Source organism: Coregonus lavaretus (assembly GCF_964263955.1).
Source record: "Coregonus lavaretus genome assembly, chromosome: 14".
Lineage (NCBI taxonomy): Eukaryota > Metazoa > Chordata > Actinopteri > Salmoniformes > Salmonidae > Coregonus > Coregonus lavaretus.
The window spans coordinates 25,969,501-25,985,514 of record NC_140001.1 but is presented as its reverse complement, the minus strand read 5'-3'; the positions used below and the strand labels follow the sequence as shown (position 1 = coordinate 25,985,514).

The window sequence follows — 16,014 nt, the reverse complement described above, 5'->3', positions numbered from 1 at the left end:
ATCATTGTCTGTAAAAAAAAAAACATGATCATATACGTGAATACATGTATTGTATGTAATTGTTGAGGGGATGTCAAACTGCTAAACCTGCGGTAATGGCTGGTCACAACATGATTATATAACCTGTGTCTGATATTCATGAGTTGACCTTCTACAACACTTTGTCAGAACACAATGGTAGAATGTGTCATGTTTTTCACTCATGGTTACCCAGATGTACATTTCATCCATTTACTAACATTCATCACTTTGGTGATAGGTCCCTAAATGATTTCCAAGTTTTGTGTCCGCTCTCATCTCGAAATGAAAAAGGGAGATTTCAAAATGTTGTATGTATATTTATATTTTAATTTGTCATCAGTATGAAATGATTGTGACAAATAACTGTTTGTAATTCAATAATATATTGTTAAAGAAATTCAGACTGTGCCTTAGAAAAAAACTGATACAAAACTAAATAAAATATTACTTAATATCTTGTCATTTTTCTCATACTGATGGGGCGATTCTGCTTCTCTGATATGAACATGAGATTAATGAGAATGAAGGAGTCGGAGACAAACTCAGTGATTGCTGTCTGCAGACTGTCTTAGCATCAGCTGTCCCTGAGGCCTCCGTTCATATCGCTCTGGTCTAATTTGTGATTTACTGACCCTGTCTGTTCAACAAAGCTGAAACCTTTGTCACTAAAAATAGTTTTTGTGTCAATTTGTTCAGTTTAGTTTACAAAGAAACCGAGCACAGGGCAGAGATTCCGGGATCCTGAGGGTGTAGGAAAGTCATCATAGTCCTGGGGATTCGGGGATTGTAAACTGATCCTAGACCTGTGCATAGTGGCGATTAAAACACTGCGTAATTCACGTTACAATGGCACCAGCGCCACTGTCCAATCACTGTAGGTCTTTCACTTATTGACGCAAATTCTAACCAATCAGATTGGTATGTGGGAGAGTATGGGCGGTAAGCATGGTTGATGAGGAAGTTTATTGTTCAACAATGAAAAAAAGTCAAAACAAGACGAGAGATGCTATGAAAAGCTAGTATTACAGTTAGTGAACAGTCGTTGTGTTAGTATTTTACCTTTGTATGAGATAGCAGAGTATAATTTTCTTGTAGAATAACATATTATACGATGGTCCTTGCGGAACGACTGAGTTTATTTTGGGGGTACGTACGTTAGCAAGTTATTGACGACATTTCATATTTAACTAGTTAACGTTAGCCAGTAAGTTAGTAAGGACAAACACCTGTGTTGTATTAATTGAGCCTGATAACGTTAGCTATATGAGGTTGGCTACATTACTCAGACGCTCCTTGGCATAGTCACCGTGTGGTCTACGTACGTGAACGGTGTTGTACAGTGAACTGGGGAGGAGTGTCAAGTGTTACGACAACATAATCAGCTGAGTCGATATTATAGAGGACGACGAGCTTCCGTTTGGTAAGTCAGTCTCTGGAAGCGAGAACGAAGTCGTTGTGATATCCTAAGACCTGGCAAACTAGTATTTTTGTTAAAAGCTTTGAAAATGTCTTTGGCTGACCAAAGTCAGCAGTGGTATCCCACAAGCGTACAGGTAACGGTGTTCCAAGCCAGGAATTTGAGGATCAAAGGAAAGAATGGAACCAACGATGCCTATGCCATCATGCAGGTGGCCAAAGACAAGTTTTCTACCTCGGTTGTCGAAAAATGTGTCGCACCGGTATGGAAGGAAGAGGCAACGTTTGACCTGGCACTGTTCCACCATGGCAATGCTGAACGCTGCACACTGTATATCATAGTAATGCACCGAGCTCTGGTGGGACTGGACAAGCTCCTGGGACAAGCTGTGATCAACCTACTGGATCTACACGATAACAGCGTCAGCAAAAAGACCGAGTAAGTAACTCCTGTTAAATAAAGATAAAGGATCTGAGTGTGTGGAGTCATGGAGCTGGTGGGAAAACAATCTGATTATGTTGGGTCAAGCTTCCTATTCCTTGTTGTCAGACTATAACTTTGAGCTGATCCCCTAACCCAGCCTAACCATTTCCCTAGCTGTTTGAAGTTCTCCCTCGGAAAAGAGTGGAAGTAGTTGGGAAATTCCAGCTCATTAGTGTTAACTGTGAAGCCTATCTTTGGCATTCACAGCTGGATGGGGTAATACTGATGGTCGGGCCATATCTCATTAACCAGAATATTGACCAGTGTCTACATTCCTGCCATTCTCCATGGTCCTTCAGGGTTATTTAAAGCAGAGGGTTAATCACACCATTGCACTGACATGTTGTTGAGCTGGGATCAATGGATGACATTCACAACAATGACAGGATAGGCCCATCATAATGGGTGTAACGAGCTTCATAACAAAACCTGTTAAACCATGAATAATTCAATGAAAATGTACACACCCTAGTCTTATGTAATAGTGTTTTTTTAACAGCAACTGTTTGCTGGACAGAAGACAGAAGGACACTTTGATTTTGATATTGAAGACTGCTGGCTGTCCTTTGAATTGTAGGCTATTTGTCTGAATTGATGTCATTGAGGGCAGACTACTAGTCATATGGTTGTATCCTCCTGTGTACAATGTTCTCTCAGTATAGGCTGCCCCAAGGGCAGCATTTGTACAGTACTTGAATTACCTCATTCACTTGTTTACTGTACACTCAGATCTGGAACCTTATCTATAGTTTACTAAATCGGTTTGTATAGCTTTTGATGAAAAAGTTATCTACTACTCCCTACCCTCTCCCCCTTTCCCTTGCCTTTTCTTGCTCTTCTCTCACACACAAAAAGGGTATTGGATGTTGCCGTGTGTTTCCCCTAGCAGTGTATAGTGTTATTACTGACCTACATTAGTATAATGCTGATAGATCAGGGTTTGACGTTGAAGTAAGGCACTAGATTATCCTGCATGGGAGCTCTTTGTCCTCTCAGAATAAGCATAATATTTTCTCAGCGCGAGACAATAAAGTGAAATGATATGACACCAAATAACACACCATTTACATTTACGTCATTTAGCAGACGCTCTTATCCAGAGCGACTTACAAATTGGTGCATTCAACTTATGATAGCCAGTGGGACAACCACTTTTTTTTTATGGGGGGGTAGAAGGATTACTTTTATACTATTCCAGGTATTCCTTAAAGAGGTAGGGTTTCAAGTGTCTCCGGAAGGTGGTCAGTGACTCCGCTGTCCTGGCGTTGTGGGGGAGCTTGTTCCACCATTGGGGTGCCAGAGCAGCGAATAGCTTTGACTGGGCTGAGCGGGAACTGTGCTTCCGTAGAGGTAGGGGGGCTAGCAGGCCAGAGGTGGATGAACGTAGTGCCCTCGTTTGGGTGTAGGGTCTGATCAGAGCCTGAAGGTAAGGAGGTGCCGTTCCCCTCACAGCTCCATAGGCAAGCAACATGGTCTTGTAGTAGATGCGAGCCTCGACTGGAATCCTGTGGAGTGTGCGGAGGAGCTGGGTGACATGAGAGAACTTGGGAAGGTTGAACACCAGACGGGCTGCAGCGTTCTGGATAAGTTGTAGGGGTTTAATGGCACAGGCAGGGAGCCCAGCCAACAGCGAGTTGCAGTAATCCAGACGGGAGATGACAAGTGCCTGGATTAGGACCTGTGCCGCTTTCTGTGTAAGGTAGGGTCGTACTCTGCGAATGTTGTTGAGCATGAACCTGCAGGATTGGGTCACCACCATGTTCCGGGTATGGCTCTGAACATGCGTCATCACGGTTCTTAGGCCTATTAGTTGAAAGAGCAAGTTCTAACTTGGATATAAAAAAATGTGGAGGCACTACTGACAACAGTATTGGCCTATGTTCTTTGGTATGTCTTTATCCACATTAGAAATGGGCTTAGCTATAGGCCTGTTCCTTGTTCATGAGATGTCTAAAATATAATTAGGCAATTTATCAACACCAAATTCATCATGAAATGGGCCTATGTAATTATATGTGCATGAATCAAGAGATTTACTCTTTCTTTTTTATGTTTGCTATATTTTTCTCAAAGGCACAAATGATCTTCTGTCAATAAACAAATCCATACTCTTTAGTCTGTCATGTTAGTCATTAGTCAATACCATTGGAACTATTTCTTTGCAGTTTTTCAATACATTTTAATATTTGTAGCTACGTTTTAAGTAAATACCTGCAGTCAACTTGTGCAATACGTTAGGAATACGTCTTCATTTGACCTGTCACATTATGAAACTTACCCCAGTTCCCTAGAACATTTGAGCCAGTCACATGTTTGTTTGTAACTGGCCCAATGGGAGAAAGCGGGAGCAGGTGAATCCAGCTGTGTAGACGGGCTAGCGTTTTATATTGAAAGTCAAGTGTTCTTTAAAAAAAAAAAGTGCTTCAATGGAATGACCAGGGATGTAAAGTGGTTATCCCACTGGCTATAGGGTGAACGCACCAATTTGTGAGTCGCTCTGGCTAAGAGCGTCTGCTAAATGACGTTAATGTGCCCTTGAGCAAGGCACTTAACCCTAATTGCTCCTGTAAGTCGCTCTGGTTAAGAGCGTCTGCTAAATGACTAAAATGTAAATGTAAATGTAAATGTGCAGCTATAGTTTTAATTCACAGAAAATACATTGGTGCAACACATTTGGCAGAAACTGGCTTGATTTTCATCAGATGACAACAGAAGTGCAACAACATTTGGCTGGCTGCCACACAAGTACAGTGCCTTGCAAAAGCCACTGTAAATGAGCTTACAATGAAACAGCAAGGTCTTCTTCTTTTTGGAAAAACTTTGCATGGCCATCATATTTCTAATGTTTATCATAGAAAGAATGTAGCCAGCTACCTTTCCTAATGTCTTAAAGTTATTCTTGCATTTTACCAGAGAGAAGTAGCCGGCTAACACGAGGAAAAGTACAGGAGAAAAGTAGCTCCACATCAGTCAGAGCACTGTCTGCTGATAGAACGCCTGTTTGTGAATTCTCACCTGAGAAAATGTCTGATGCCGAGCAGAATTACAGTAAGAAGTATTTTAGGTCTGCGTTTACAAAACACAGCAAGATATTTCTTATGCGGTTTTTAAAAGTTTTTTTTCTGCGGGAAAAATTCAGAATTCTGCGTTAACTAACAAGTTCAACTTAAGAGTTGCGTTATCTAAGTAAGTGGCTGAGTTAATAAGGTGACTCTCCATTCTCGGCCTGTCTGCTCCTCCCACCTCTTCTCTGAGCAGAGCAGGCAGGCCCATTGCCCTAGCGACTCTAGACTCCACACAGACACAGCATGTACACATGCTGCTCCAGAGTCAGTACTGTTCTTTCTTCAGACAAGCATGTATCAACTTTGTTCATTTGCACAATGTCTCTCGTTCACATTCGCTTGTAACTCACCAAAAATGACATTCTGTAGCTCGTGTGTGTATGACTTGATGAGCTGGGTTGCCTGTCTTTGCCATTTTGTTTATTTTTGTTTGCGTTCGTTAGCATATTTAACTAGCAGCCACCATGGAAATGAGCAATTACTTGTGCTAATTTTGTTAGCATTCTGGTAATGGATACCCAATGGGCTTTTTTTGCGTTTGTTGGCGCCCCCTTGTGTACTAGCCCGGTAATACCGTAAATCACAGGATGCGAGAAAGACGATTTGACTATCAAAATCTGGCTACCGCCTAACCCTAATCATTAGCTGGATGTGACATGTTAATCATTATACTTCAGAGGGAAGTCTGTGCCTCCACCACTTTGTCTCAGAGAGAGAACCGGTCCAACAGGACAGCCCACCGCTCCTCTATCATGCCCAGGGTTTTCTATTTCTCTGTAAACGCTATCACGTGCCTTGTCAACTCATTGTTCCTTTTAATTCATAACATCTCTTCACTGATGTGTTCAGTCCGACTAGTACTACAGAAGTTGGTAGTTGTGCTCAGTTGGTAGTTGCTGTTTTACTTGGCATGGCCCAGTTTGGGAAGGAGATTAGGAATGCTTGGAGAAGGCATAGCACAGCTTTCATTAGTCTACAATTTAGGAAGTCCTCTCTACTGCTCTGCTAGGCTTTATGGAATGTAGGCTAGGTTTACTCCCATGCATGTTTCCTGACTCTTCCTGCAGGATCCTGTCTGGTCATGTTTGTTTTAGTACACCAGGAACAGGGTAATGTTGCACTGATCTTTACATGAACCACATATAATAATGTCTGATCACTGCCCAGCAGAGTACAGAGCATTTCAGCTGAATGTGTAGGCACATAGGCTAATGATCTACGTGGTCTTTGTTTTCCTTTAACCTTTTCCTGCCTATGGACGGATGATGTCATCAGGGAAGAATGTGTGTAGTGCTCACTAGAGCCCCATCTTATCTATCACAACTCTGACCCTGTGAATGCTTTCCTTGTCTCAGCTGACTTTAACCTGGAGGTTCAGTGATGACACTGGATTTAACCAGGGAGTTTTGGCCTCTTGGCTTCCTTTTGTAGGCCTGACAATTTAAAACTTCCATTTATATGATGTTTAAAACTCAAGTAAATATACAAAAAGGCTAAGAGCATACTGCAAGTGACTGAATATGCAAAACAAATAGCATACTGCAAGGGACTTGCACTACACTTGCTCCAGCATGGATTGGATGCATTTCTCTGGTCTCTTGGGAAAGTGAGAACTCACCTGGGGGACAGTCTGTCAAGCTGTACTTTGCATTACCTGTCTACTAATTGACCAAAAATCTAGCAGTGCTCTTGTTGTTCAATGGCAGTCTCTGCAATCACAGAGAGACTCTGTGTGACGGGGCTTAATAATTGCTTGTTTTGTCATGGTTATGGAAAAGGCTCTCGAACCCTCCTGCCTTTCCCCTGTGCAGAGTAGGCATAAACACTATTTGTGTTCAACAGGGAGGAGATGAGGGCAGAGGCAGAACAAAGGCAGAATTGTCTGCTTTATCTGTTTGGCCCAGTGGTTGCTGGAACAGGGTGCATGCCAGTCAATGGCATGTATGCGACTGGTCTTAACTTAAGAGACATGTATACACAAAGCAAAGGACACTTAGTTGAACTGCGATTAGTTTACAGCCTATTTACGTCAGCACTATAGGGGCTGGATCTATTCTAGGTCCTGACCTCAAACTGTTAGAAATGTCATAGTTCTGCCCGCTATAGTTCTGTAATAGTTTTTATCAAGTCATGTTTGACCCCATTTCCTGTACATCTGATTTACTGGCAAATCATGACGTTGTTGAAAATGTTTTACCTAGGGGCTAGGCTAATTCAGATGTCATTGGTTGCATTATAAACAATCCCAGTCATATTTGACCTTCAGTAGATGTAATTAATTAATTGAACAGGAGGACCTAATATCTCGTTCTTTCTCCCACTGTCTCTCATTTTCAGTTGGTACAAACTGCTGGATAAGAATGGGAAGGAGGACAAGGTCAGAGGGGAAGTGATGTTGGACATCCAGTTCATGAGAAACAACTTGACAGCCAGCATGTTTGACCTTTCCATGCAAGACAAACCACGCTCCCGCATCGGAAAGCTCAAGGACAAAGTGCGTGGGAAGAAAAAGGACAGCTTCTCTGACTCGGCCTCTGCAATAGTGCCCTCTTTCAGCCAGGTACTCACTGACAGCGAGGGAGAGGCTGACTCCCACTCAGTGTGCTCAGAGTCCCCTGGGGTGAAGAAGAAATCCAAGCTCAAGTCCCTCTTTGCCCCTAAATCCAACCTGCAACGCAACGTCTCCCAGTCCATGTCCACACTGGGCACTCTTCCTGAGAAGAACGTGTCCCTCAGTGGAAGTCGCTCCTCTGGCCTCAATGTGGATTCTCCTGATGGTGAGCTCCTTCTATTCAGCTTAAATATATTTGACTATCTGCTGATTTTTATATTTGAGGAATGATAATTGGCATATGTAGTAACCTTCTGTCTATCTACAGTTAAAAAGAAGTTCAAGTTCCTGGGCCACAAGCGGACAGGCAGCAATGACAGCAAAGTGTCTACAGGACCTTTTTCTCTTCTGGGCAGATCCAAGCAGAAAGAAGACCCGAACAGCACGTGCATCAACGGCAACCATGTGTATGCAGAGGAGGTAGAACCCATGTCTGGATCCACCCTCAGCCTCAACAGCTCTGGTCAGGGTTCAGTGGAGGATGTACGCAGCCGCAAGCAACCATCTGACGCCTCCGTAGACTCCCTCAAGGGCGCCTCTGTCAACACCTACAGAAAGGAGTCTGCAGATAGGGATAGGGCTCTGCTGGAGCAAAGGCACCTTCAGGAGGACGAGAAGAGGGAGGCAGAGGAGAAAAGACAGAATGAGGAGAAACACAGAGTGCAGCTCAAGATACTGCAGGAGGAGGAGGAACGCAAGCAACAGGAGGAGCAGGAGAGGAGGCGACGATTCCAGGAGGATGAGGCAAGGAGGAAGAAGCAGCGGGAAGAGGACGAGGAGCGGAAGCGGCTAGCGGAAGAAAGAAGGCGGCTGAAGGCAGAGGAGCTGCAGAGGCTGGGGGAGGAGCAGAGGCAGCAGGAGGAGGCCAAGATGGCAGAGGAGCAGAAACAACAGGATGAGGCCTCTGTGACTGAGAGGCTGTCCTCTCTGTTTGGTATGATCAGGAAGAAGGAGGAGAAGAAGAAGGAAGAGCTGCAGCAGAGTGTCGCCAAGGAGGAGAGGCCCAACCCAGCTCCCAGACACAGCACCAGAGATGTGGATGTCCCTGCCCCTCGCCATGCTGCCAACCCATTCGAAGATATCCTCCTCAGTCCAGACCCTCCAATCCCGTTTGAGGAGAGCCCGGTGGACCACCAGAAGGGTGTTCGCGGCACCAACACCCCGAGTGCTGCAGTCTTCCTCAACTCCAACCGTACTGCCAAGGTGTCTGCAGTCAAGCCTAGGTAGGTGTCAGTCTTGTTCTCATGCACGTACAGCTCTTTTCTAACTTGAGATCTGCATAGGTAAATCCAAACATTGCTCAAATCTCTCAATGCATGATTTTAATAGTGCAGATCTCAAGTTAGGACTTTGACTTCTCTCTGCTGTAAGCTTTGTCAGCCTACTAATGTAATGTAGGCCTACCTGATGTTCTGACAGAAGTTACATCTACAATGGTAAGTGGCGCTACTATATACATAATGTATTTCACTACTGATCTGGTAACACTAACCAATAACCTTTTTCTGTCTCAGTACTTTCTTAATGGGGTGCTAGATGGTTTTCATGTTATTTCCAGTTATCAATAATTTTTGTTTATTTTTGTAATATTTTGTGGTTGAATTTTGACCTCCGGGCCAGCACATGCAAAAAATCACATTGACTGCCTTGGTAGCCTTTCATCACCCATTTTCCAAAATATCACTACTGTCACTGGTGAACTACTGTCTCTGACTGTGCGTTCTTATAACTCTCCTAAAATCCATATTTTCACCGAAATTGCTGTAAATTGTCCAGATTGAATAGTTGTGGTGACATGTTTTTCCTCGCTTGATATGATATACAACAGAAGTTAGTGGTTTGTTATTCTGTTGCATATGGTTGTCTGGAGATTAGTAATCAGATGGTGGTTTGGATTAGGATTAACTAATCTGTACACCAGATCATGTCTCCAATCTATACCTGCTGCAATTAGTTTAGCCTTCTGAGTTTCATCTCTTTGTTCCTCATGATTGTCTTAAGGCTCTTAAAAGACTTGACAAACATGAGCGTGGATCATCAGGAATTCCATCTTGCGCGTGATGGACCTATCCGGACAGTTTGGCCGGTGTGCTGATTGGTTTACAGTGTGGAGTCTGGGTGTGTCTGAGACTGGGTGGTATGGTGCAGAACAGGTTGGAAGTAATTAAGTGCGCTCGCACAGGGTGACTAACTACATTGGAACCGTCTGCTGGGGCAAACAAGGCTTTGTTTTTCCACTCCTCTATTTCTGGTTTCTGGATTTATTTGAACCATTCTTTCCTAATGGTGAGTTGTCCACTCAATATAGCCCAATTCCTTTAAAGGAGAAAATACTTTGAGTTTCACTATAGCCTAATCTTATTTTAGTACTGAAATGCAGACATTCTAAATCTAGATTTGTTTACTAGCCTAGCCTGTTTGAGCCTTTTACAATAATTATGATATAGTCCATCCTAAAGTAAATTTAATGTGTTTTTATAAATCCCTGTTTATTTGTTTTTTAAAGAAAGGCAGTTGTTAGCGTGCCCATATTTCCAAATTATGTTTAATTCCATCAATATCTTACCAGGTGTGATGACGTAACCATAACCATGCTTACAAGAAAAGAATGTCAGAGGATGTTGGAGTGGGCCCCTGTTCATTTTCATAGTTTCAGACAGGATGGGACAGCATATTTTCTCATAACTGGATTGTTCTTTAATTTTGAAACAAACTAATACGAACATTTGAAATATCAGACAGAAAATGCTCAGGGTATACAAGATTATCATAATTTGTGCTCCAAATGATGAATAAAGAATAGAAAAGAGCAGAGACAGATTCTTTGCAAAGACTTGAGCAGATAGACTGGAAAGAACACACATTTCTCTGACATTCTTTTCTTGGAAGCATTTGGGGTGCATCATCACATGTGAAGATAAGATCTTGATGGAATGAAACACCACACAAAGATTAGGCCAACTCCTGAGAGTGTGTTGGTTATTTCAGCTGTGATGGGCAGGCTCATAACTCTGGTATATTGTGACGGTCAGACACTGACCTCCAGGCATTTGTTTTCACTCCTTGGCAGATTGGTGGAGTCTCTGAAGCAGCCTGAAACCCCTGACTCAGACTCCCATAGGCAGCAATCTCCCTCTCTGTCCTGCGCCGAATCCCCTCTCTCTAGCATCCCCTCTGAGTCTCCTGATATGTTCTCCAATCTTCACTCCTCCCTGGCTCCCCCTAAGACACGGAGGAGCACCTCTGAGTCCCCCTACAGCAGCACTGAGAACTTGGCTGCCATAGGATCTTCCCCCAGCGGATCTGACAGGAAGCGGCAAGCTCCCATGCCCCCCAGCCCAATGGAACCGCAAAGCCATGGAAAACCCAATGCAGGCTCCAGAAGTGTGTCTGCTAAATCTGCTGTTGCAAGTGGCTATCTTGTGACAATTAAAGAGGTTGAGGCCAAAAGACCTCCTCTACCTCTTCCTGACTATGATCGCCTGTTCCCACAGAAGAGGCATGGAGTACAAGGACAGACTCAATGGGACCATATCATTGCAGAGGTGAATCAGAGACAGCAGGAATACACATCTCAGCTCATTGGTGAAGAAATGAGTGTGGATGGCCCAGGCCTCAACTCCCCAGCACCTCCACGCAATGACAAATATTCCTACTTGCAGGAGAGGGCAGCAGAACGCCTAAACCAGCAACAGACAGAAGTTCAGGAAGTTCAATCTTCGTCTTGGAGGAGAGTGGGGCCAAACAGTTCGCCAGCACTCATCCCCCCTCCCAAACCAGTAGCCACAGCCCCCCTTAGACTAGTGACGGACTCAAACACAAAGCAAGGCCAGAGCACTGCACAGGCTAATCCATCTGTTGAAAGACGCAACGTCTTGGTCTCTACAGATCCTATGGCTCAGAGCAGAGACGTACCCTCAGTGAAACCTCAGGAGGACGCAAGGAAGGTGCTTAACACATCCATTGCTTTAGCCAGTGATGGCCATTCTGTTCTCCCAATAGAAAAGCCTAGTAGACTTACATCAAGAGAAGTTTTGGTGTCAAGTTCTACAGATGAACCTAAAGGACTGCCAAACACTCTCAAAGAGATCCCCACAGCCAAACCCAGACAAAGGTTAATCCCCAAAGAGCCAGTGAGACGAGCAGATCTTGAGCCAAAAGCAGCAGAGTCTACCACTGTACAGCAGGAGAACAGATCAGAAATTAGGGCAGCCTCCACACCGGACATCATGGAAATGAGAGTGAGTAGTCCAGTGATGGCAAAGAACACTGAGGTACCTGCTAACCGTGAAAAGCAACCCTCATCTGACTATGTAGAAAGCGACATTAACAAAAAACAACTGGAACGCATTATGAAAGAGAAGTTTGCTGAACCTGACCCTTTTCCCATTGCGGAGATCCTGCCTAAAGACCCATGGGCCCAACCAGAGCAGAGCCACAGTGGAGATTACCTGTTCTTTGGAGGACCACAGAAAGACGACAAGCTTGAAGAACAGAGAATGACAACTGACGACTTGGATAAACATTTAGCGCCAAATAATTCAACAGATCAGTCCTCCAGTTGTAACGACAGTGATTCAGAAAAACATCCAGAGGAGGAAAAACCAGAAGGGCCCAGTCCTGCTTTTCAAAGGGGATTTTCACAAAAGAAAAAGAAACAAGCAGCACCTCAGCCTCCAGCTAATTCGGGCAATAAAGGAGCCATGGGAAAGGGTGAGCTGGATAAACAAGACCCTTCAGCCACTACAAGATCTGTCAAACTTGAGCCTCAAGACAAAAATACTAGACAGAGAAATCTCTATGGTAGAGAAAAGGTGGAAACCCAAGCCAGGGAAGAGAAGTGGACAGCAGAACATTTTACCTCCTCCCTCATGTCTTCTGTCCTGACATCTCCTGAGCCTCCCCAGTCAGTAGTGGGCGAGCCCAACCCCCAGGCAGGGGCTGAAGGAAAGACCCTGCTACGGGCCTGGGTCTCACCCTCTGAGGTGCATTCACTCACTGTGCTGAGTAGCAATGGAGATGGGCCAGCCTTAACACCACGCAGGTGAGCCTGAACTCCTCTGAGGTCATAACCATTTTACATTTTAGTCATTTAGCAGATGCTCTTATCCAGAGCGACTTACAGGAGCAATTAGGGTTAAGTGCCTTGCTCAAGGGCACATCGACAGATTTTTCACCTAGTCGGCTCGGGGATTAGAACCAGCGACCTTTCGGTTACTGGCACAATGCTCTTAACCACTAAGCTACCTGCCGCCCAAAATAACCAGCCCTTAGCCCTTCAATGATTGTATGCATTTCACGAAATGGGGTATTTTCTTCTGTTCTGACCAATCAATCAACTTATGTCTGTGTAACTGGCAATAAACCTCAAGCCTAGTCTAACAATTGTGTATTTGGAGAGATTTTGAGTGTCAGCCTTGGTAGTCAGATGTCCAGCAAATTGCTAAGGGAATATTTTGATTAGCTGGGTATGTCGGATCAAGGGGAATTGTTTGTGTTCGTATTTTTGGTTTTGGTATGAGCACGGGATATGCTGTTGAGTTCTTATGACGTTTTTTTCAACTTGGGAAAAGTCTTGGTTTCTCAGTGCACCCATTCTGATTCATGATGACACATTGGGAGGATTTTTGTTTGTCGTTTTCCTTGTTTTCTATACCTGCAGTCTATCTGAAATGGCCCTCTGTTCATTCCATTTCCAACTAATCTCTTTTGACTTCTGTGAAAAACTGTTATGCTCCACCCTCTTAGTGTTTTCTTTGTAATCTTGTCTTTCCAGGCCTCACCCGGTGAAGCCCATGAGCTCCATGGAGAGCCATGCTCCCATCAGCACCGCAGTGGTGAGCGAGATGAAGACCTATGACAGCTCACTGGTAAAGATGAAGGTACTACATGTTCATATGTCTAATAATAATAAAACATTATGGCTATTTACCTTTTGAAAGCAAAGTGATAGAACGCCGATGTCTGATGTGACCTCATTTGCTCCATCATCCTCAGGCACCAGGCAAGGTGGAGAGTGGGCCCTACACCCAGCTGACCCAGGAGGAGCTGATTACCCTGGTGGTGAAGCAGCAGATGGAGCTCTCTAATAAGGACTCTAAGATCGTTGAGCTGGAGGAGTACATAGACAACCTGCTGGTGCGTGTCATTGAGGAGAAGCCCAGCATCTTGCAAGGCCTCAACTCTCCCAAGCAGGCCCTGTAAGGTGTGAGGAGTGGACCAGGTAACTGTACGATGGAGGGAAATATTTAGGCTTCTACTCAAACATTCCTTTTAGTTTGTGTGTGGTTTTATATTGCTGTCACTGTGTGTTGGATCAAGCAATCTCTATGAAGGTCTTATTTCCTTTAAGCATATGCACTTTTTTAGTTTCCAAGAGGAGTCAGGCTAAGATTCAATCTCTAGGTTTCTTTCAGAATGCTTGGATGCATGCTGGAATGCTTTTTTTTTCTAGAAGGAATTAATGGATCATTCCAGGCTACTATTATTTGACAAGCTTTTGCTCTTGTTGTAACACTATGCTACTGGAATTGCTGTTTATACTCATTTACCGTATGCACACATTTATTGTCATTGCGTTGGTACTTATTTTAATAAACTTTTTAAATAGCTCTCCTCATTAGGCAGAATAGAACTGGATGCCCTAGGTATGTTGATGTCCATGTCACTGATTAAATGTATCTGTCCAGGCCTTTGCACAGTGACTCCATGGTGCCTTCAATTCAGTGGACTTTAATTAGCTAGTTATACTTTGAAATCTGCTCATCCCAAAGCCTTAACACAGCAGTTCTATAATATGATGCTGGTTTGTGTTTATTTTGTTGCATTCTTAAACCTTGAACTTCTTTCATTGTTGTGTAGGATTCTTTGTCATCCCTTTTCTTTACATTATCGTGACTAGCCTTGGTGTAATCACAAGAGTTAATCTAATACCAAATAAAATGGATAATGATTATTGTGGGGCATGGTACAAGTACATCAACCTCAATCAGAAAGTCCATGTTGCCTAGTAGTAACATGTCAGATAAACAATGGTCTAATAGTAGTTAATTTGTTGAAGCATTATTGAACCTGTGTGATAGGGTTCACGTGGTTTGATTGGAAACACTCATCAGTCAACATTCCTTACTTCAGTTTCTTGCATTAGTTACCTTATTACTTTAGTTGTTTATCCTACCATCCCCTTGTTATATTTTGAAAGCGTGGATAAGTGTGGCCTAGCAGTTAAGAGCGTTGGGCCAGTAACCAAAAGGTCACTAGTTCGAATCCCTGAGCCAGCAAGGTGGAAAAACTGATCATGTTCATGAGTAAGGAGAGACCTGATATTCACTTTGTTGTTTTTTCAAAAGTATTTATTTTTACTTACAGCTGTTGAATCACTGATGTACCCACTGTTCAGTCTTTTCTTTCTATTATAAAATATTTATGCAAATATAAGTGCACAAACCATGTCAAATATTTTTGCAAGCGTAACTAAGAGTTTAACTTTGGAAAGATCTTCCAATATAATTACATTTTAAAGGGACATTTCTCAAATGTTCAACTTCATATTCATCTCCAGCACCACCCCAACATCAACATACAGTATGTGAAAATTGTGTTTCTATGTTTTGTAGTAAAAAAAAGAGGACTATAAGTGTTTCCAATTACATCATCAAACAATTAGTAGGCAGTGACAAATAATTGGTTAAAATCATACGATGCACAACGATGATGTCATTGGAAACACATCTTCCTCAATCTTTTTTACTACAAAACATAGAAACGTGCCATTTTCACATGTTGATTTTGGGGTACTGCTGGAGATGAGGAATATGAAGTTGAAATATTGGGAAATTTCCCTTTAAGCATTATGAATGTTTCAAAATTAACCTTGTCCATGTTAGATTTAATGCCTTTTTATTAAGCAGTAAGGCTTTGACACGGATCATAGCCTTTTACACACGTTATATATCTCAAGTCTCAATGTAACCTACTGAATGTATCTTCTGCAACTATGCCTTCATGTAATGTCATAGCAATAAGAAATCTTGTCACATGTCTGATTATGCCTTCAAGGATTTTACCCCTAAGAATGTAATTTTTGTGATTTACTGTAAGTCTGGATTCCTTAAGAACTTTTTGTTTATACTGCTTTTAAATTCAGTGTATTTTATACACTTTGATCTTTCCTATTGAAATAAAGTATAGAAAATCCTGAAATGTTTTGTCATGTATGCTATTAGAGGCAGCTTAAAGACTTATAATATAATAGACTTAATAGACGTATAATACTAGCTGTAGGTCTTATGTTCCACCGACGTAGACTTTTTTTTATTAACTGAGAAATTAATGTATGTGCAAGAAATATATGCTTGGGTTCAATAAATGCATCACTACCTATACCTTTCTCAGAGGTTATTAGTAAAAATAATAAA

At 42.8% G+C, this 16,014-nt stretch overlaps 1 protein-coding gene across 2 annotated transcripts; it reads left to right on the top strand.

Moving 5' to 3' along the window:
* Positions 1-1,009: 1,009 nt before the first annotated feature.
* On the top strand, positions 1,010-15,793 carry LOC311141605 (rab11 family-interacting protein 1-like). 2 transcript variants are annotated; one of them, XM_084176980.1, is made up of 6 exons: positions 1,010-1,876; positions 7,324-7,763; positions 7,866-8,820; positions 10,668-12,641; positions 13,374-13,479; positions 13,595-15,793. In XM_084176980.1, the coding sequence occupies exons 1-6, from the start codon at positions 1,527-1,529 to the stop codon at positions 13,799-13,801; spliced, it is 4,032 nt and encodes a 1,343-aa protein (XP_084033106.1). In that variant the 5' UTR covers positions 1,010-1,526; the 3' UTR covers positions 13,802-15,793. The 2 variants fall into 2 exon arrangements, with proteins under 2 accessions (XP_084033106.1, XP_084033107.1); XM_084176981.1 differs by lacking the exon at positions 10,668-12,641.
* Positions 15,794-16,014: the final 221 nt, after the last annotated feature.